Source organism: Coturnix japonica, chromosome 2 (genome assembly GCF_001577835.2).
Source record: "Coturnix japonica isolate 7356 chromosome 2, Coturnix japonica 2.1, whole genome shotgun sequence".
Taxonomy (NCBI): domain Eukaryota; kingdom Metazoa; phylum Chordata; class Aves; order Galliformes; family Phasianidae; genus Coturnix; species Coturnix japonica.
In genome coordinates, this window is record NC_029517.1 from 31417157 (window position 1) to 31439820 (window position 22664).

The 22664-nt window shown below is 41.5% G+C and overlaps 1 protein-coding gene across 1 annotated transcript in view; it reads right to left on the reverse strand.

The window, feature by feature from the left end:
• Nucleotides 1–2195: 2195 nt before the first annotated feature.
• The window catches only part of RFTN1 (raftlin, lipid raft linker 1), an 86858-nt gene continuing 66389 nt past the window's right edge, over nucleotides 2196–22664 (reverse strand). The window contains exons 7-10 of the mRNA XM_015853776.2: nucleotides 18377–18492; nucleotides 8634–8737; nucleotides 7224–7305; nucleotides 2196–4609 (exon numbers count right to left, since the gene is read on the reverse strand). Coding sequence (XP_015709262.1) covers nucleotides 4166–4609; nucleotides 7224–7305; nucleotides 8634–8737; nucleotides 18377–18492 — 746 coding nt within the window. The 3' untranslated portion in view covers nucleotides 2196–4165. The remainder of the gene's footprint in view (nucleotides 4610–7223; nucleotides 7306–8633; nucleotides 8738–18376; nucleotides 18493–22664) is intronic.

Sequence of the window (22664 nt, forward strand, 5' to 3'; positions counted from 1 at the left end):
ACCCAGACTGGGTTCCTCTGTGTTTTACAGTGGAATGGTAAGAAAATTGTGGTAAACCTTTGCATGTTGTTTTCGTTACAATTTTTAAACTACTACGTGTATTATAAAGTGGTTTGCCATTTCTTTTCCTTAATGCACATGCTTTCTTTAGCACAAATTGCATCTCTTTCACAAACCGCTCCTCAGAGTTATACCAAAATATAGACATAACAAAAGGCATTTCTAAACCCTTTGCTTCTGTAATCATCTTCGTTCCCTCTAACCTCTTTCTGTCATCCCCTGTTACACTCAGACTGAGAGCTATTGGGCAAGGACACATCTCTTTAACTGTACAGCTTCACCCGCCTGGGTGAAGGGATGTTACCCGCCTGTAACAGGGATGTTACAAACTCAGCCACACCAATGCTCACCACAGCAGCAAAAGATGGACAAAGGAAAAACAAGTAACTCACCCCATACCGATCACCTCTGTTGCTGTTAATGAGTTCTTTCTTACCTTGAGTGGTTATGCTGCCACAAGGCAAAGAACACTTGAATTCTGTACTGTAGAGTGGCTGCAAATATGAACTTCCCCTGCCTGCACAGCCTTTTCTTGCTGGTACACAAGAATACTTTGGAAGCATCTTCTTTCTAGAATTTAATGGCCTTGAAGTGAAACTTCAGTTTCACCTTCAAGTCTCTCCTTGGATCTCACTCCACTGTAACTGAAGGCAAAAAAAGCAGGAAAGTAAATTAACCTATATAAACACAGGCTGTACAAATAATTAACTGACTGCGATGCTGTTGAAGGAAACAGAAACCAACCCCTGCTGCTCAGAAGCTGCTGAGCTGGAGAAACATTCTCTTCACACTGTCAAAGCATAGTATTTAATTGTAGGAAATATTTATTCGCCTAATATTCTTGCCAGCAGCTAAAGGAAGAGGAAAAAGTAGACCATTAGCTATTTGTTTTCTGAGAAACAGTGGCCTGTGAGTTACCTGTGCTACAGCCTCACTAGACTGAATGTTTTTCCCCCTGTGGCGTTTTTTCAGTTTACTGTTTGCTCATCAGGTACAAATGAGTTTGAAGTGTTCCTATTGGATCTGCATTAACTCAATAGAAAGCAGTGACTACTGGGTTATTGCAGTGCTTTAGTTCATAGAGTGCTTTTAGAGCAAATGAGAGAAAACGCTTTGAGGGAAAAGCCCTGAGCCCTGTGCCTGGACAGCCTTTAACTCCAGAAGCACATCCCTGCTGCCGAACATGGCTCCAGACCTACGGGCACACTGTAGTGGTGGCCATCACTCCTCATACCTTTGTAGAGCGTTTTTCAGCAAGAAATTAGTACCTGGCTCTTCTTATGCTTTTCAAGTTATGGGATGATGAGAATCCTGCATGAAAATGTGATAGTGCTTTATTTCTGCCCTATAATTGGCTCCCTGAGGCAAACGTACCGAGTCACAGGAACTACAAAGAGAAAGCGCGGTACCAACCGCTTACTGCAGAAAGCGAGGCTGATACAGGAGCCAAATGAGGAAGAAAGAATTCACAACAGCGTTGTTTTCTACACAGCTTCATTGCCACACATGTGTTAAAGTGACTCTGAGCTATTATTTCAGTCGTTTTGTTTTGCAGTGCACAGCCCAAATTAAAGAAGCTCTGCAAGATGAAGCGCCAGGCACATCTTTTGCGCATTTAGCCTCTCTCGCAAGTTCACATAAACTATGATGATGTCCGAACGTTTAGGACTTTCATCCCACCTTGGTTCAACCTCCCTATCACCACCTCTTGCTCACGGTTTCAATATGAAACCCCTTTTCCATCATTTCTCAAGACAGGGGTGTGGGGATGGCACACACACGGCTCCACACTGCTGAACTGACTGAGAACAAGTAAAGAGTTCCAGGCTGGAAATAATTACATGACCGCTTGAACTGTTTGCCCTTTTTAAGCTGAAAAACATGCATTTCTTGTCAAGTCTTCCCAACCTTAAGCCGCTCCAGCAGCTACAGGAATGAATTTCCGTACCAGGCTTTCACTTAGAGCACTGAGCTTCCTCATGCTCCGCCAGACTGCTGACAGACAAGCAAGCAGCTCGCTCCGCAGCACTCAGCAACACGTGCTAAGGCAGACATCAGCAGCTTCACTTCTTTACCGTGCAGAGACCCTGAGTTCCTCCTTTTGGGGACAAATAATCAGCAGCTGTGCAATCACCACAAATAGGAAACCTCCTCGTGAACTTTATTTCTCTTTCGTTTTGTAAGCAGTTGGGATGCAAACAAGGTCAAACTGCAATCCGTCGAACACTTTCTATTCAAAAGTATTTGGCAAGTTCATTCTATTGCAACATTTTTACTAGTAAAATGTTCATTAAATACAGTACATTTTTTAAACAAGATTAATATAAAGCTTGTCCTTAAGACAGAAACAATCAGTAGAAATATCTTATGCTAATAAAAGTTGCAAACAGCTACTTAGAACTGTCCAGAGCAGAAACCTTGTCTGTATGTGGAACAACTGAAATAACAAATTTTTGAGGTTACTGGAACTTCAGCCTAATATGGAGAAACAGAGTGAAATAATTGAAAAATACCGCAGGTTACTTACAGTCCTGTGGTTCAACCACCGAATTGTAAATGAATACTCTTCAGTCAGCGAAAAAAAATCCTCCCGTGCCTTGTGTGTATGAAATGGAACCGTTTCAACTTGAGTGCCATTGTCCCTACTAAATGAATTCTCCAAATGGGATGTTTTTCCCTTCTCTGCAGTGCTCTCCAAGCTGTATGACTTTCAGGCACAGAAGATGCTTTTAACCACACCAGGTGTGCAGCTGATGCAGGACACAGTTCTTTCATCGTACAGCATTTTGGTTTAAAGACAGGGGAATTATTGGGCACAAACTCGTTGAGGGAAAAAGCCAACAAATGGCTTACCCAGCTCTTGCTTAAAAATAGGGAACAGAACAAAAAGCCCAAGGACGTTCAGGACATATCTCACCTTTCTATCTGATTGCTTGACCACTTCTAAACAGGGATCAAGGTGGTAAAGAAGAGAGAAACGACTGCTTCCTACCTCTCAGAACACTGAAGTTCTTGGAGAACGTTGTTTCAGAAACTATATTACACATGTACATTCACTTGTAAGGATTTTAATGTAGCTCCCCCAGACAAAAAGTGTTGGTAGCATAATGGAATTCTGCTTGGTATCAGTCCCAAAACCACTACTTGCATTTAAAAGTTCTCCATTAAGGTATTTGTACTCTGTAATTTCATCTAGTGCCATGCAAAGGCCACTGCTCTGCTATTTGCATCACTTCAGTTCTTTCCCACAGCATATTTTACAACAGTGAGGAAATGGTGCAAAATGACATGAGAGGGTCAGATGACATCGAATTCCAACTTCGGTGAAGAGAGCAACTAAAAGAAGCACATCTTACCTGCCTTAACTTGTCCTCTGTTTTCCTGCCTTCTGAAACCTCAATGAACCATCGACTGGCAAAGAGAACATAAGCTTAACAGAATAGGAAATGTCATTTTATATCGAGATCATCTGCCTCACACAAATTTATCATGAGTTTTGTTTACTCAGTGCGCCTAAAATAGGTTTGTGATTTGCTTATTGCTTGAAGATCTGCAAGAGCTGATAAAATTCAGGAGGAAATGTCACTGGCAACTCTGCTATTGGAGACAAATATAGATATGGCTGTCTTACCTAAGCTTTCCGATTTCAGCCTGTTTAAGCTCAAAAAACATTTTCATGACACTACAAGCTTAATGACAAACTAGCATATGGCACGAGAGCTTCTCCAGCAAAGGTATGTGGACAAGAAAACATGACAATAAATTCTGACCAAGTGGAACGTTTGCCCTGCACTAGATACAAACCTATTTTGCTATCTCAGTCACAGAAAAGCCCAAGCATGTTTTCTGTCCCTATTCTTAGTTTCAGTTGTATCTCTAGTGGATGGCCTTTCCTACTCTGCAAAGTGGACAGGATTTTGCCATTAGAAAGCTCAGGCCCTGTAGTTACCTAAAACATCAAGATACCGGCATGCTAAGGAGCAAAGTAAGTGCAATGTCAAAGAAACACTGAACTGAGCAATGGAGTTAGTGAAGATGATGAGCGAGATCTGTTCTTTTCTCTTGGCTAACACCAATGACTCACAGAACCCCAGAGCCGTCAGCCTTACTCACAAGAAGGCTCCACGTCCGCTGCTGCACCATCAATCCCCTGGCAGCCATCAGGCCCGGGTGTGCAGTCCTGCCCCGCTGCCTCCTGCTCCACACAGCAGTTGGGTGCACTCTGGTTTGGACAGGCCTGCACATCACTGCCACCGGTGTCACCAGCGTCAGCACTGGTGTGACACGTGCCCTTCAACAGCCCGTCATGGAGGGTGCCTCTGCTGTCAGCCCCAGCCGTTTCATTCCCCAGGTCTATGATGCCATCCAGCTGCTGCTCAGAGCCAGGCCCTGATGCAGCCGAGAGCCGTGCTGCTAAGTTTCTCGTGTTCTCCGTGACTTCAAATTCCTGCTTCTCTGTCGTCTGCTTCTCCCCAGAACTTAGTTTAGTCTTCCTTGATTTCTTTGTTGGTTTGTTGTGCATGTCTTCTTTAGAGAACCTCCAGTGAAACTACAAATAAAAGACACAGATATTAAAGGCCACTTATATCAGTCTCAAGCTGACATTTGCTTTCCTGAGTAGAAATGTTTCATTACTTAATTTTAATTCAAAGCTAATTTTGGTCAAAAAGACACGAGATTAAGAAACTGCATGACTAAATCAGATGGCTTCAAGATCACTGGAGCCTGCACAGGTGTGTCTATGACACACTGACAGGAGACACCTATGCGCTCTGCATCTGCTGTGTAACGTGCTTGCTGGGTTCCCTTCAAGAAGACATTTCCCTGCCGAGGCGCACAGCAGCCTGGCAGACAGTGTGCACTGTGTGGAAAGCACGGCCAGAGAGCTGCACAAGTGCTGACAGAGGAAGCAATCGTTTGGCATTACCAATTTGATTTCCACCAGGCTAGCAGCAGAACTAACACCATACCCCAAACCCTAAATCGCAGAACAGTATGAAGGCTTTGTGATGAGAGCACATGAAGCTGCCTCAATACAGCTCTCACCACAAGACTCACCACAGCTGCCATTGCAGAAGAACTGCTTTAACCACTACTTAAAAAAACAAGCAAGAAAGAAAGAAGTGGCAGTACCTTGAAATACTGACTGCACAGGTCTAACATACATGGGGTCTGACATTAACATATGTCTTAATTCATCAAAAAATAAACTCAGCTTCCCAAGGAAAGCCTGACCCAGTCCCACACCAGTGCTGACTCAACCCACAGCAGCTCCCTGATTGTGGATGTACCACAGAGGCATCCAGGATGGTGCAGACTCAGGGATGGGCTTGGAGGCAGTGCTCACTACCTTCCTGGGCGGCAGAAATGCAAAAGCCATTTTTTCCCACTGTAACCATGTGCTGTGTCAAAGCTGGTCAAGGCACAGAGTCACATTCATAAATGTTTAACTATTTATTCCTTAAGCAAAAAGTGATTCAAAATGTATTAAGTTTATTTGATGAAGAAGACGGAGAAATGCTCTTTGTGTCTCCTACGCAGAACATAAAGTTAAAAAAAATATATAAATGAATAAATTACAGAAAAAAAGAAAAACAGGTTTTCACAAGATCCTTGGTTTTATGCAGGGGAGGCTTTCTTTCCCTTCTCTAAACTGTAATGATGTTTAAGCAAAAGATAACATCTCAATTCTACAGGCTCTAGAGGTTTGGCATCTTTGAAGTGCTTCCTAACAGCTGTTCAGAGAGGCTGAGCAAGTCTTACAGACATCTGTATGATCATAACCAATGCACCCCATTTTTCTTGACCTTCAGACTGAAAATGCATTAGTAATTTTTGCCCCTAAGTACGTCTGTATATTTAACGCTGCCAACAAGTAAACCCTTTGTTTTGTCAACCCAACATAGTTAAGTAAGTTTTTATATCCCCAAATGAAAAAAAAAATGTAAACAAATCATCGAGTCATCTGGATGGTATGCATTTGTTATTACAGTACAAGAAATCAGACTCATACTGCTGCTCTGTTTTGCTTACAGCCACCCACCAAAAGAATGACTGAATATGGACACTGCACCCCAACATCGCTTTAATCACTTAAAAACAAAGAAGAGGAACAAGAAAGATGGGCTTTGTAGCAACATCACACAACAACTGGGCTTTGGCTTCACTAATAAGAAAGGATAAATCCTATACAGCAGCTTTCTCCTGTTTTGGTTAGATCAGACTCCATCCTGTTCTCTGCTGTATTTAAGATGTGACTCTCACAAAGGTGACTCACTGGCTCCGATCCAGTGAGGGCTTTCTAGATGAAAACTATCTGCAATTACCTGAACACCAGCTACAGTGCTCTCAGTGCTGAGCTCTACTTAGCATTTCCCATATCCTACTGTAGCTCAGCTGTGAGCACAGCAATCCTGCTGATGACATCTGGCCAGCCAGCACTCAGCAATCGCAGAGAATAAAACAGAATCAAAATGAAGCACTATTAGTAACCTCCTCATCACGTGGACTCAGGGAGCTTTTCTGTACTTCACCCGGCTTGCTGATCCTTCCCTTATACACAGAAAGGGCAAGGCAAATTCCTACACAAGAGGAAGGTCAGCCCTTGCCCAATGCCAGTATTTCCCCTTCAGCATGACACAGCTGGGTGGGGGTTTCCACTGTTATGCTTTTAAAAAGGGAAATGGGAATATGGATGTTTATCCACATATGTGTATTATTAGCTGTCAGCTGCGTTCTCAGATAATTTAGCTGGATTCAGGGGGCTTTGTGCTTAAATTCTAGCAGAATTTGTTAACATTCTAGCACAAGATAGAAACAAGGTAAGAGACAACAGTACTGGTTCCGCTTTGCAGATAGTGAATGTGGGCAGAGATTTTTAGGTCACATGTGCAGGTTTATGACAGAGCTGTAAAGAGAATTCTACACCTCTTCTGCTGCCATGAGTCCAACAGAGAACAAAACACATGAGCTTTCACATCGTCTGAGTATCTGCTTCTTTCATTCGTACAGTCCAATTCCTTGTGTCTTGCTTCAGTTTACCAGGCTGCTTTATGACAGAGAGGTTCAATAAGCCATTTCTACTTCTTTGGGAAATCAATTACAATATTAAAATTCAACCCACAAAAAAAGCCCAAAGAAACCAGGAACATGGGTTTATTTACCTTCGATTCTTTTTTCTTTGCTTTCTGGGGCAAAGAAGGTCTCTGAAGAAATACAATTTGCTTTGTAGATAAATTCCCTTCCCTGAAAAGAAACAAATGCACACTCCTGAGAATGAATTAAATTCACATGCAGCATCACTCAAAGCAAAAATCCATCTCAGTCATTTATTTCTGCAGGTCAAAGAAGAACAAAATGAAGAATGACCTGAACACTGCTTGTCCCCAGTGTCTCTAAGCAGCCTGGCATTTGGGGGGAAAAACGATCAACCGATTACCCTGATAGAGACTGTGACTGTGACATGCTCTAGCTGAACGTTTTAGAATTAGATTGAAAACAAAAGAAGTTGTTTTGAAGAAAAAGCAAGAAACCTGTGGTGCATGTGCGTGGCCCTGATGGGGCTGTGTGTGCCCCACAGGTGTGCAGCAAGGCAGGAAGCACAAGCAAATGCCAGCAGCAGTTGGATCGGGTGCCCTTCTGCACTGCCAACCTTGCCTGTATTACCGGAGTTATAAAAGGAATACAGAAAACCAGAAGAGAAAACAATATCTTTATACACACCCTTAAAGGACAAGGCTTACATATCATAATTACGATTTTCCATTTGTTCCTATATTTAAATGTACATGAAAGACTTTAATATACTAGCACAGATGGCCTTTACTTTTTAGGCTTTTATGTGTAGGAACAGTCTTCATCCATCTCTCTAAAGGAGCTGGGCTAATTTTTCCTTTCTTCAGCTAAAAAAAAAATATCACGACCAATTACACTGGTTTATATATAAATATATTCCTGATTAGGGTAAATCCAGAATGCTCCATCTTCATGATAAACAAGCAGGGTGACTGTTTATTCACCACCATTAGAAAGAGTATTTTTAAGTGACATGCATTTATGCCTGACATCTCTGAATATTAATAATAGCAATGCAGACCCCACACAATGACTACATATGCAAACAAGGCTACCAGAGTAATGACACAATAATTGGACATGGTTCTGCTCAGCTAGACTGTGTGTACCATCAGCATTAGCGAGACAGTAATTAAGAATGAAATTAATTTGCTTCAAATAGGCAACATCTCACTCCAAACATTATCATAGGTTTTGCTTTTGCTCAAAGTGGAGCTACTAAGTGAGAGAACCAGAGCAGGGATTTATTTATTTATTTTTAACACAGAGATGATAACCAGAAAATATATGCAGAAACCACAGAGCCATTTTTCATTCTTCTGCCCACCAGACACGTACTTCCTGCCTAACATGGCTTGTGGTACTCAGAAAACCCAGAGAACAGCTGCAGGAGCGTTTGCAAAGGCACTGAACGTGGGCAAGAAAATCCATGCTAACTGTGCAGAGAATTGCTTGTGGTGCACAGGCAGTGGCTGAAAAGCAGTGCTCACTCTCCCTACCTGTTTGTCTTCACAATCGGAGTAGGAAGGACGCACGTCAGCTGCCAGCCATACATGGCAAGGGAATTCAGCAGTGGAACATAGTCTGTCTGCACTTCCACCCCCTAGGAGAGAAGAATAAGCAGTTAACATCAGCTTTTGCAGCGTGACATTCATTATGACTTACAGCTTTTCTGGAAGGAGGAGAGGTGTTTTGTGGTGAAGCTGTATGTCCAGCTGGCCAAGGAAAACATGAGGCACGGGAATGACCACCAGCTCATCCTAACCTGTTAAATGAGTTTGCTTAGAATGATAAACATATGTGATTTTGTAGTTGTTAATTCTTTATTCTGCCTAAAGTATCCATGCTTCAAATGATTCCAGACCTGAACAGAACAAACCCATTGTATTTTATCAAGTATCCCTCCCAAACAAAAACACTGACACCATGACAACAGTGCTTTGCCCAGATTCTGCGCTTATCTAGGCTGCACCAAATCAATTGGGCAACTCTACAGTGATGGATCAAGAGCAAAATGGCCAACAACAGAAACAAAACCTAAGTACAAGTCTGTTCCTTGTACTACAGAACCACAGCGTTACCCATGAATACACGCTGCCTCCTTGCTTATTTTGAATCAGGAAATCTGTGGGCAAGACCAAAAACGCTGCCTTTCAGATATACACAAGACAGCCTTGCTAACGCTCTTTCTAATAGATGGCAAAGCATGTAATTCACACTGGTGATTTCAACAAAGACTGCTCCAGTGTCTAATTGCCAAGACTTCCACTAACTTCAGAATAGATGCTAGAGCGTATTTACTTGTTTTGGATCTTAATAGATACAAAACAGAGAAATGATACTACTAGCCTCTACAAATATAGCTGTATCCCGCTGAAATAATAATCAGATCTGCCAGAAAGCTCAAGCTCTTAGACTGGTTTAATGTGCACGCAAGTAGTTTTAATTGCCAATTCTCAGCACAATAATTTTCTCTATTTTCCTCAGGGCTGCTCCAAAAAATCCATTTATTCTGTAGAAATAGTCATCTGGCCAGAACTAATCCAAATCCTCCTGTAGTACTTCAAATTATCTTAGTGATTTCCAACTTCAGCTATTCCTTTCTTCTAATGAATGTAATATAGGTCACTTGATATCTTCGTAACTGAATGACTGCCTGACTCCACCTATTAAAATCTCATCTTGACTGCAAATAGCCCAAGAAGCTCTACCACTCCTGCTTAAAAAAAGAAAAGAAAGAATATGTGAAAATTCTACATTCGACTGTAAGAGAACACTCAGCTCGTGTCGCTCTGATATCTGTACAGAGGCTCTCAGGGCCTTTTATGCATGCAGCTGCTTTGCAGCACCAGCATGTATCTGTGATACACAGAACTGATAATTACTGATTTCCCCTGAAGCCATCAGGACTGATCCCCCAGCTGGGATCGCGGGCAGTTTGGTGCCTCCATAGACTCTCATTCTCCTCCTTACCCTTCCCACTCTCTGTACCTGCTATAAGACGGGAATGTCCTCCTGCTTCTGAGCTTTCAAAACAGTGTTTGCAAGAGTAATGCAGAAAGGATAACACGTCCAGATGCCTTTAGCAGCTAATGTCTCAAGGAAAGAGATCAATCACACACTGAGCTTTATCAGGCTGGTCAACAAAGCTTTCCACAAATGATGAAAACATGAGCACCAGGAATGAGGTCAGAGCATCACCGCTGCCAGCCCTTCTCCAGACACCTGGAGGGACACATGGTAAGAGCTGAGCAAAACATTCCCTCTCTCAAAGCATTCATAGATGACAAACCAGAGGGAGCTCACTCATCTGGAGAGCATTAGACCAGCGGGTCAGGAAACACCGGTGCAGCAGACCTTGTTTGAGTCCCAAACAACCTCCCATGCTACAAACAGGATTCCTATTTTGAATTCATTGCCTAAGGTCAGAGAACACTGAGGAGACCTTTCTCCTTGCATAAGGACACATACACACACATGTCAAAAATCAACAGGATGACAGCAATGAGGAGGGACACTGGTACCATGCAGAGCTTGCCTGGCTGCTGCAGAACCTGGAGTGTGAGGCCACACTGTCCCCACTGCCACAGCCCTGCCCCCACAGGGCAAAAGGAGGCTGGGACCCATCTGACCTGTCAGAGTTAAGCACCACCTGCAGAGATGACGCTGTGCTTCCTAGTTCCCATGCAGTAGAAGGAGAAACTCCAGAAGTCAGACGGGTTCTTCTTCAGTTCCTTCTTCAGACCGGGAAGGCAACGTACATTAAGGCACAACTCTCTCAGCCCCACCTGCTCTGAGTGAGGCCTTGGTACCACTGGGCACCACACCTCTCCCCAGGGGAATAACCCACTGCCAACAACTGACTGTTGGAAGGCAATGGACAAGAGAAAGGACAGTCTCCTGAGCCAACAGGCAGAATTCACATGCGTTGCTAGCTCCTCATTTGCAAATATAGATAATAGCAGCTTTAAGACCACATAAATGAATTATATTCCCACTCCTGAATCATCATCTGCAGTCCTAACCCAGGACTGGAAACTGGCCTCAAGCAGAAAACCACAGTCACACAGACCTTTAGGACAGAGCACAAAGAATAAGTGCCACCTAAAATGCTTCCCTAGGCAAAAATGCATCCAAACAAACAATACACTGGGGGCTGGACACAGCGAAAAAGCAGCATTTCATATTCATTTTATATTTTATAAACAATAATGTTCTTGTAAGACTGACCATTATTTGCAAGAATGGTAATTTAATTTCTATTTCTTAAGAGGAAATTTCAATGCTCTTTCTAGCTAACAGATCTGAATTTGAAAACCAGTAGGAAGGGAAGGTACATGTCAGATCTCTGCTGAACAAGAGGTGTTCACATAACGCATCTCAAACCGGGAGATGTTTCATTCAGTGAGAGGGTGGAAAATTTTAATTAACTTGTTTCCCACTCTCCAATGGATGGTAAGTCATCTCTGATCACACCTGGAGTGTCAAGAAGCCGGAGCACAGTGAGTGAGGTTTTTCCCTTGGCTCACATCACATGAAAAGAATTCATTTTTTTCTGTGCTTGTATTGTTTGTTTTCAGCCTTTTCTTCCTTTCACAGCAGCTTCTGCTCATTAGAAAGGAATAAAAAGTATGATTAAAAAATGACAAAGATAATATCTAGGGCAAACCACGCAAACAACTGCATTAACTATTTTTCTTTCTTTTTCCCTTTTACTGTGGCAATTTTAACCACAGCAACAGAATAAACGCAGCAGCTACTAAGCTCTTGTGAGACAGACAGAAGTTCATCAGAAATCATTCTTTCCTGGGTTAAGTGAACGTGATTTATTTACAGGGCAGCTATGGATTGTCACTGTTTAATATTTTTCTCCAATGTGGATTAAAGAGTGGAAGACTGCAAATCCTATTAAATAAATCTTAATAAAACCTTTACAAGCAAATCCTAACAGACCTCATGCTAAGGCCCACGGACAGATGGCAAAGAGGATGGAAAGTTAAAAACACAACAGCTTTTAAGTAGGCTCAAGCTATTGTTTGTGGGGAGGGGAACAGACAGCACATTCCTACCCAGCTCCCTACACAAACACAGAAGAGAGCCCATGAAAATGCAGTGTGCAACAGACTACCAGCTTCCATCACTGCTAAAGTTGCATCTTTTTCATTGGATAGAGAAAGAGGATGGTGGTGAAAGCAACACGGGCACCTTGTGAAAAAGAGAGAAAATAAAATGAGATAAATAAAATATATGGGCTGCCTGAAAATGACCTGGTACAAGAACGCTTCAAATATTTGATGGCTGTCGTAATACAGAAGAAAAAGAGACTGAGCCCAAGCTCTAAATTTGGGAATGATTTGTCCATTCCTGCTTTAAACTCATTTCATAAAGCATTTTCTCTTAATAATGTAACGCTATCGATCCACTAAAACTATCTATTGCAAGCAAAAGAGAAGTTTCACAAGTGCTGCAGCAAAAAAACTGCACCGCGCTCCTTTAACAATGAACTCCTAAATCTCAGCCTGTAATATACTACAGAGCCTTGTCAGCAGACATGCATGAGAAGCCTGCCAGCTTTACAGCAGAGCAGTGTGGGGAAACAGAAAGCCAGAACAAGAAGACAGCCTTTTGCTCATGATATCGGATTAATTTAATTTATATTTCTTAGTAAGGTTTCTTATTATATGTGAATTAATGGACTGCGAAGTATTTTTAAGAACATACAAATCTGCAGCACTAAGCTGGGAGGCATCCTGTGAAGGCATTTTTTCCTGAGATTCAAGTGTATCCATTCGCAATTGCCATACACATGTGTGCTGCTGAGTACCATCCACATCTGCCTCCACACATAGCATAAAGTAAAATAAACAACTAAAAAGCTTCCTATGCCCACTAAGTCCACTTCTCTCAGTAACTTCAGTGAGGCATATCCAACCTTCTGGCATAAGTATAAACTCTTCAAAATGTTTGAGTACTTCTGGTATTGCCTGCATGCGTAAGACAGCAGCACGTTTGAATAGCAATGGAATTCTGCGTTTATAGAAGCAGAGGACAGGTAGCAAAAGCTCCCCAAGATGAACGCGTTACATTAGAATAGAGAGGATTCTCCTCATAGGAAGCATGGAAATGTCTGACAGAATCTCCTGAACTTAATACTACATAGGGGCCATGCACATGACAGCACAGTTCCGCATAACTGGCCACAGAGCAGAAGAAATAAACATGATCTAGCAATCCACCAGTACATTTTCTTAAATAACTCTGGCATTTTCAGTCTCATAATTCCTGCAACATTTGCATGCTGTGTCTTCAGGTGAGTGCCAGTTTAACCATCTATCCACAAACTGTTCTAGGAACAACAAAAACAGTAATAGCTAAACACTGCCTGAGAACTAGTACAACCCAGGCTTCATTAGCACACACACATGAAGCTTCTGCACGCAGCTTCCCTGGTGTAATGTCTTTCAGTTCTAAGTTACTCTCACCCTGGTCCAAATAAGCTCTGTGCATCACTTTATCATCCCGAAATGAAAAATCTACAAGAAGCACATCTGAAAAACAGATGTTCTACGGCAACAGGTTCCTTCTGTGCTACTCAAAATGCCGGGGCATCATCCAGCAGCAGCTCAGGGTCAAAGAGGTACATAAGCCAGGTCCTACTGTCTGGCCTAAGGTGACCTGCTGTGAAAAAGAAACCAGACTTGTGCCCTTTGTGATTCTTTATAAAGTGTAAAAGAGGTCTGAAATGCTTCTTTTCAGTTTGTTCTATTGTGGAAAGTTCAGGTCTGGTATTCTCTCTTTTTTTTTTTTTTTTCTGAAAGTTTTTATGGGTGAGCAGAGAACTAATACTTATCTGTGATCCTGCCACCAACCTAAACAAGCCATGTCAGACAGAACACGATTATTTTTATGTTTTTTAAATTGAGATAGTTCCTGAAGGTTCTGTTTAGCTTAGCATCAAGGGGCAAAATACTGGAATATTATGTCCAGGAACACATATTTGTCTTTTGGATGGTACTGAGTCACTCTTAGGACTGCATTTCATACCAATCGCCATTAGCTCTTTTGCTGACCCAGTCACTCCCTTCTCCTATAGCTAAAGACAGTAAAACATAGCTTAACTGACATGACCTAAATCAAATCTACAGTCAAATCAAATCTTCGTTTCCAGAGAATATTTCTAAAGGCTTATATTAAGGCAACTTGCAACACAGGCTTAACAGAGATCATTTTTAAATCTTTTGATATGTCACACTGTAAAAGGTTTATCGTGTCTACAGCAGACGCTGACCCCATTCAGTTTTGCCAGGGAAATGGCAACACTGATGTATCTGAGATATTAATTCATGCTAATGTACCAAAGACACGGTAATAGTGAAAAAGAAGAAAGCGATGAATCACTGGCTGAGGATTTCAATGAGAAAATACTGTAAATTAAGGACAGTATTTTCAGAACGAACAAGACTTTCAAAAAAGAACAATGTGGAAATCTAAAACAAACATTGTAGCACTCAACTAGAAAGACACTACTGGCTGTTTTGTCTTAGCTAATGGTGAAGAGAAGGTGACAGATTAGAGTTGGGGAGGGGGAAATCACGCAGGTTTTGATTAATCAGAGCTGTCTACCCACATTTGCCTAGGCAAGCAGAATTAAACCCATCATATAAGTTCTAGCAACAGATCTCAGAGACTGCTGTGGAAATAATGCGCCCTGACGTTTTTAGAGTTAAAATGATAGGAATGAGAGCAGCATTTTGTCATTAGAATTCCTCTGGTCATTCACAGAGGATGTGACAGCTCTACTTTGCTCGAGGAGAAAGAGTTAAATCACTCAGAGCTATTACATCCTGTCTGCTGCTTGGCGGGACCACATACTGTGACAGCTGCAAGCTTTACATCCTCTACAGACTGACATTTTACACACATAACCAGTGCATCACATTGTTCAGCTTGTTTTCTCTTTTAGCCTTTGCAATTAAAAAGGCAGCACATTCCCCACTAAGAGGTGTGCCAGCCCCTCGTCTTCGCTTTTACAATTAAACAGCAAAAATTTATCTTTTAACTGAGAAAGATTCTCTAGATTTTATTTTATTCCTGAGAGCATCAGTACATGCTGTATGTCATCCTGCATTGAACAGCTTTCTTTTGTTGTGGCCGGGATTCATTCAGTTTGTTTGTTCCTTATTCCTAACTGGGATACAGCACAATACATTTGCACAGTTCAGACCACATCTGAACAGGTCAATAGCTCTTCCAGACATCCTATCTGATACAAACTTTAAGTAAGGATCCATTATACATGTTCACGTCATGCTGCCCATCAGTGCTTCCACTTCTGCCTTGGTATAAACAAAAAAGACAAATGGAAAAGGTTAATCTAAACCACAGCTAAACCTGTATGCAAAAATATGAAATCCTACATTAATGAGGCATTCAATTGCTCCAAAACTATCTCTGTGGTAACACTTTGAACTACCAAGAATATAAAAAAAGCATCAGGGCATCTCCTATCAATACTGAACTCTCTTTCCCTCTGTATCTCTGCCCATTTGCCATTCCATGCTCACTGTAAATAAAGGTGGATACCAAGGAAGTTTAAACGACAGACTACTTCATTTTCTAGTCAGGACACTGGGCAAATGCCCACAGATTCCCTTGGCTTCCAGTATTTCTTCATCATTTAATGACTTTACTTACCAATTCCTATTGTCTCTCAGAAAACATGGAGCAGGAAACGTCTACGCAGATACTTAAATCTCAAGGGAACAAAAAAGGTGGCCAGCACTGCTGTTTCTATGTGGGTAGGGGCTTTCCAAGAGTTCTACTTTGCCTCATCATCCTTCATCATACTTTTTTCTCTATTCCTCCATTTTCTCATTGGTGGGTAACACATTCATAGTGTCACTAAATGAGGCTATTGATCTCAGAAGGACAAAATTGCCAGGAAATAGCCATATTTCAGATTACAGCAGAGAACCATCTGATCACACCAACAAGTTGAGTACATGCTATCAGCTAGTTTCTGAAGCTGCACATAGACCTACCAAATCTTACATCTGGAACTAGAGACTCTTCATGTTAGCCCTCACACAGACATGGTATGCAGCATTACAGCGTCTCTTGACACACCAGATGGCTTTCACTGGTTGATGCCTTAATCTGTTGGCCAGCTGTGCCTCCAGCTTGGGGGAGAAAGGCGTCAAGGCTAGAATTCATGCAAACAATGTACTACCTTCCAGGGCTCTAACACTTCAAGTGGCCATGCTCAAAGATGCTCTTCTGCTGTGTCCTACAGTTATTGCCATCACTGGTTCTCATTATCAGATGTCCGCATCGTAGTTTGAGGCAAACTCGTGTCCACCAAGAGCAAACTAAGAGATGCAGAGGGCATTATGCATAACTGCATTACAATAGCCTTGAGTCTCAGAGAGCCTCTCGCTGTCTGTCTGAGCCAAACTGATTCAGATCAAGAATCTACTTATCTCAGAAAGCTATCCCCAGTGTGGCTATATGGGACAGCTCAGGCACAGTAATAGCAGGGCAGGCACATAGGATACTTGCCCCAGATATTTTACGTATTTCCTCAGCACAACATCAGGTTTAGTTTCTACTGAAAGCAATGTGTGATGTGAAGTGAGACATAGTATGTGGGGAGGATCATGGGGTTCAGTTTAGAAACACATAGCTAATCCGAATAAATGCTTGTATAGATGCATGGATATAGAAAAGATAGAGAAAAATCACAGTATCTTTTCCAGTTTCTACTCGAACCCACATAGCCTTTTTGAAGCCACAGCGTTCTCCAGAAATACGTTCTACCAATTTCCTTCCTGTTGTCTGACATATGACCTGAATTACTTCTTTTTTCCATTTTGCACCTGGTCCTTGACTAGTCACATTTGAAGCCTCTCAAATCTTATACTGCCAAAGAAAGCAAAAAGTCAACCCCTATTCAAATGTCTCCTATGATTTAGGAGACCTCTACCTATTCTGTTACCTGCAACTTTTCTTTTTCCCAGGCTGAAGTACACACCATGTACGGACTTCCCAATATGGAAGCTGTCTGTTTGGCTGATCACGCCCATTACTATTCTCTGGACATTTTCAGTGTTAACATAACCTTATGAAAAAAGGTGCCACCAAACTATAACTTATATAGCAGTATACAGCAGTGTATGCTTGCTGTATCACACTCTATTCCTCTCCAAGCAGTTTTTAACATTCGGTTAACATTAATGCCTCTTGACATTTGCCTTCTTACTCAGCACTAACCTAAATGCTTTCATGAAACCATCTGCCATTACCCCAAAACTCTGCAATACCACAACTTGACCCTAAAAATAAATCATACTTGTATGTTGTTTGTTGTTGTTTGTTTTTTTTTAAGTCTGTAATAACTGGAATAATATTAAATTAAATACAGGTATCATTTTTTTAGATGCACATGAGCACAAGAAAAGCTGCTGTTAACACATTTCATTGTTCTTCAAGAAGTTTCTAGCCATTATAATATGCTCATTTCTTGCTACACTTCAAACTCATCAACTAATGACCAAAGTCCTAATCCTAGTCTCCTTTTGCACATTTAGTCTAGCATCTGTCCCATTTTTCCTTAATCCATACTTCTGGCAGATGTTGTGCCCTGCCTTAAGTCTTTCCTAGGATTTCACACCATTTACAATTTATCCCAAGCTGGAAGATGAGGCATGGCCTTTATAAATCATAGAATGGCTTGGGTTGGAAGGGACCTCATGGATCATTAAGCTCCAACCCCCCTGCCACAGGCAGGACTGCCAACCTCCATATTTAATACAAGACCAGGCTGCCCAGGGCCCCATCCAACCTATAATAGATACGTAACATCTATTTCATGCAGACTAGAGCAATCAAATTATAACAATAATAATAAACTTGTGAAAGTTAGGCAATGATTTTTTTCCCCTTATTTTCTTTTTGCTTCTTATTGCAATGATTTTAATCCCAGCTTTTTAATACCTATTTGTGTACCACACCCACACAGCTCTTCCTCCCAGCTTCTTCCCCCATTAAAGTAAGGAATGCATCAAAACCAAATAAGCATTGTTCAAACACAGAGTGTGGTTCACCTGGCATTACCGTTAACACTGACCCCTTTACCTCCATTACTTGCATGCACTGCTGAAGTAAAAGTACAGGAGTATAACTCCAGTCTTGGGGTGTTTTGATTTATTTTTTATTAAAAAAAAAGCAAAGAAGAAAAACATACCTTCAGTACAGTCCACTGCTCTACGACAATAGCATCATAGCCCTGCATGGTTTTATTGTCTTCCACGGCAACATCTTCAAAGAGAAATACTCCATCCATTGTTCCATGCAAGGAATCTGTGGAAACATAGCGTTATGCTTAAGCTCTATGAAAAACACCCCATGTGTAGTGAGGCATTTGAAGTTAGTAATAGCCAGCTCTTTCAAGCACATTAATAACAGGTGCTTGGAAACACATTTTCCTCTGAAAGTCCAACTGTAACAACTGACTGAGACTAACACATCAAGCAGCTATTAAAGCTACCCTCACTGTCCACCGCTGTTCCAGAGTTTGTCCTTAAAAAACACAGCTCTTGCATTTTGATGTGGCAGAATAAATTCCGTTCCTTTCACCTACTTGAAGTTATACACATGCCTTATGGGCTGAAGACCACATACTACATTGCATCAACTTTTGGTGAGTTTCTGTAGGTACCACAAATGCCCACCTATGTATTCATCTATGCAAGTCAGAACCCCATTTATGGAACAGGTACTGCAGACACCATGATCTATGTGGGCTAAGGATGTTCTGGCATATCTAAATGCTGTAAAAGAAAAGATACATTCATAACTATTTCATTAGCTTATGAAAGCTTTTTGACCATCTGGTTTAGTGGCTCTCTGTTCTCATTTATATTCCCAGCATGTTCAACCTTTTTTTCAGACTAATCACACTATCATAAAAGTTACTTCGGCAGCACCTTCCCCTTGAACTTAGCTGTATACTTTATTATCAGCAGTCTCCCCCAGAGGCAAGCACTCCGTTTTGTCAGCTCCATGACACAAAAGAGAGCAACTAATTGAAAGAAAAAGGAAAAAAACACAACCTTACCTTTCCTTGCTAAAATAAATGGTGAAATAGCTGTTTTTACAATATACTACATAAACAGTTCTGTACTCTATGAACACTAAGAACTCTTGCATTGTCACAAGCATGTTTCTCATCCTGCCCTTCAGATTTAAAGAATATTCTGGCACTGTACAACTGACTATGAAGACCTTGCTCCTCCCCCTGCCTGAACGCAGCAGTATTTTACACAACAGTTTCTTTGTATTTTTAGTGAAATTTTGTACCTTGAACCACATATGCCAAACTAATAGATCCCTGAACTGACTTTGCAGGCAAGACTGCTTAGCTGTATCAGCAGGTCTTCCTACCTCCATAGTGGATAGTGTGAGGCCAGGAAATGGTAGCAGGAAGGCATCACTGCCTCCACAGGAAAACAATCAATTTCCACAAAGACACAGTGAAGAGGATTGAGAGGTTTCTTACCTCTCATATGCACAGTCCTAAACACACCTTATAAGATCTGAGCTCTGTTTATTGCTCAGAAATGCAAGGCTCACAACAAACTGAACTACTACAGTTGAAGGCTCCTGGCTACAAATATATATAGTGAGGCTTGTATTTCAAGTGCATTTGCACAGCCCCTTGTTACCCGCATAGTCCACTACTCTCTTCTGTGGAAGTTTCTACCACGTCATAAATAAGCAAATGCAAAAACTCATTGCTAATATAAAACTGTATTACTCTTTTTTCAGTTCAGTTGAGTTGCAAAGCACTTAGTAGCAACTTTCTTTGAGATTATTTTAGGAGACTCAAATAAGTAGAAAAACACTCTTGTCTACCTTCATGCTGACAGTCTCCACAGACTACTTTCCTGCTATTTAGACTAAGAAATAAGGAGACTACTCGCCACTACAGTGAGCCATTATTGTACATGGCTCCAACAAGAAAAAACAGGACTACAAAGCAGTAGCTCCTGTCTCCCAGATAGAGTTCTCATCTGAGTGAGGTGAACATGCATTTTTGTTGTGAAATAACAGGAAAAAATCACTAAAGTAGCTGGTTACAAGTAGAAAACGTAGGGAGAATAAGCTTGTCTCATACAGATAGGTACAAGATTTCATTATTATATTTTATTCAGAAGTGGTATTTTGTTAGATCCTACATTTCAAAGTGGGAACCAACTCAATTTCCATCTAATGCATCACACTCCAACACCCAACCCCTCACCCAAATCTACTTTAGGATACACAGCATATAAATAACCCTTTACTTTTCTAATGCAGGTTTCATAGAACAGCACTGAGGACTGAAAACAATCCCATGCATCACAACCATACAGAGGCATCTTAAATTTCTAAGGCAAGCTTCATACATAATCAGAGTACTGCTGGTGTATCGTGGATTCTGCTGATGAATTTCAATGTCACACTGTTGGCACAACTGCAGCTTGAGCTCTGCCCACACATTTGCCAGCAAATTAGTAAGTGATCAAAACACAATCAGCATGCGTGTGTTTACACTCTCTCATAAATCATCCTTTATGTTTCATTCTGCTGTGCATTCTACTTGCACGGTGCAGAGCTTACACATATGTGAACATTATGGCACATATGTAATGTTTTAGAAATGAACAGATGAGCTTGTGAGACTCTACAGGGAGCAGATAAACTTAACGGCACTTCCTTGTTGAATGTACAATGATTATTGTCAAAGGCGACATCCAGTCCATCCTAAAACCCGTTAATTTTTTGGCCAGGAAAGAACCTAACAGAAAATGAGAAAAACAGAAGGGGAAAACTTATGAGAGAAAGACAGCTGCAGCATACTGGTGTCTGTTCAACACAGTGATAATAGTGAAAAGCTCCATAAGAGAAACTGCTTGATGGTACTCATTAAGATCTTCCCTTAAACACAACTGAGCCTCCTCTCCATCAGTTCTTAAACTTTCCTGCCATAACTATGTCTGCCAATTCTCACACCTTCGCAGCATGTTTTTCCTTCTACAGGCTGAAAAGGGCAGTAAAGGAAAGAAATAACTGGAAGAAATAGTAAAGAATAGTCGGATCATGAATTTCATCCCATGTGAAGCATCCGGTATGCTAAGAATAACTGGGGGACAGAGGATATCAGAAAGGGAGCTAAGTGCATCTTAATTTGTAGAGAAGGTACATATAACCCATGGTATAGTATCAGGATTAGCAAGAATTTTAGGAGAACTCTCATATAGACGTGGAAGGGCAAAGAGTTGGACAGATGCATTGAGTCTACCTGCAACACCTGTATCTCACAGATGCTGTAAAGTCTGCAGCAATTTAGGCAACAGGTGTGTGGAATTCACTAAACCTGATGGTACAGATTTATGATAGAGATGCCTACAGCTGAATTTGTTATCCAAGGCTCTATTTTACAACAGATGGGGGGAAAAAAATAGCATTGCTTCATACAGGACCCAGTTTCATAGAATCATGGAATAAGGTGGATCTGCAGTTCAGTCTCCTGCTCAAAGCATTTTCAGTGCAAGAGCAGATTGTTCATGACTTTATCCAGTTGTATCTTGGAAATTTCCAAGCATGGAGACTGCACAACTTCACGGGCAACCTCTTACAAAGCTTGTCTATTTCTATGTCGAAAACATTTTCCCTTATATCCAACCTCTCATTTCAGTTTACATACATTTTTTCTCATCCTCCTGCCCAGCAGCTCAGCCAAGGGGCAGTATCCATGTTATTTATAAGCTCCTTCAGTCAAAGCTCTCCCACAGGACAAGCACTCCAGACACTGACAGCCACATTCTGCTAAATCAGCCTCAGTTTGTAAGTGTGTTCTTTGCTCCTTGTGGGAAATGGTGCAAAACTGGACACAGTAAGTTGTCTAGAAGCAGCTTTAATGAGTGTCAAATAAGGGCGGACAATCACTTTCTTTCAATTACTGGCAATAGAGTCTGATAGGCTCTTTTCCTTCTCTATGGCTACGGCATACTGTTGGTTCACCATCAGCTTGTCACCCATCGACATTGCCCAAGGTTTTTTCCAACAGAGCTGCTACCCAGACAGGCAGTCTCTATCCTGCATGTGTGCAAGGATCGCCACCTTCACAGAGGCTGAACATATGTTCTCACTGAACTTCAAAAGGCTCCTGCTGGCCTGTTATTCCAGTCTGTACTGGTCCCTCCAAACAGCAGCCCAACCCTGATGCACATCAGCTGCACCTTGTATATGATATAACCTGCAAACTTGATAAAAGCCCTCTCCCTCACCTCCTCTGCATCACCGATAAAGATGCTAAAACACAACGCAGCCCAGGACAGAAGTCTGTGGTGTTCTTCTTGTTACTCCAGGTGAAGTCTGACCTACTAACTACTACCCTCTAAGTGCAGCCATGTAACTAGTATTTTTACCCATCTAGTCATCCTTTCATATAGGCTGCAAGAATATTGTGGGAGACAGTGTCAAACTTC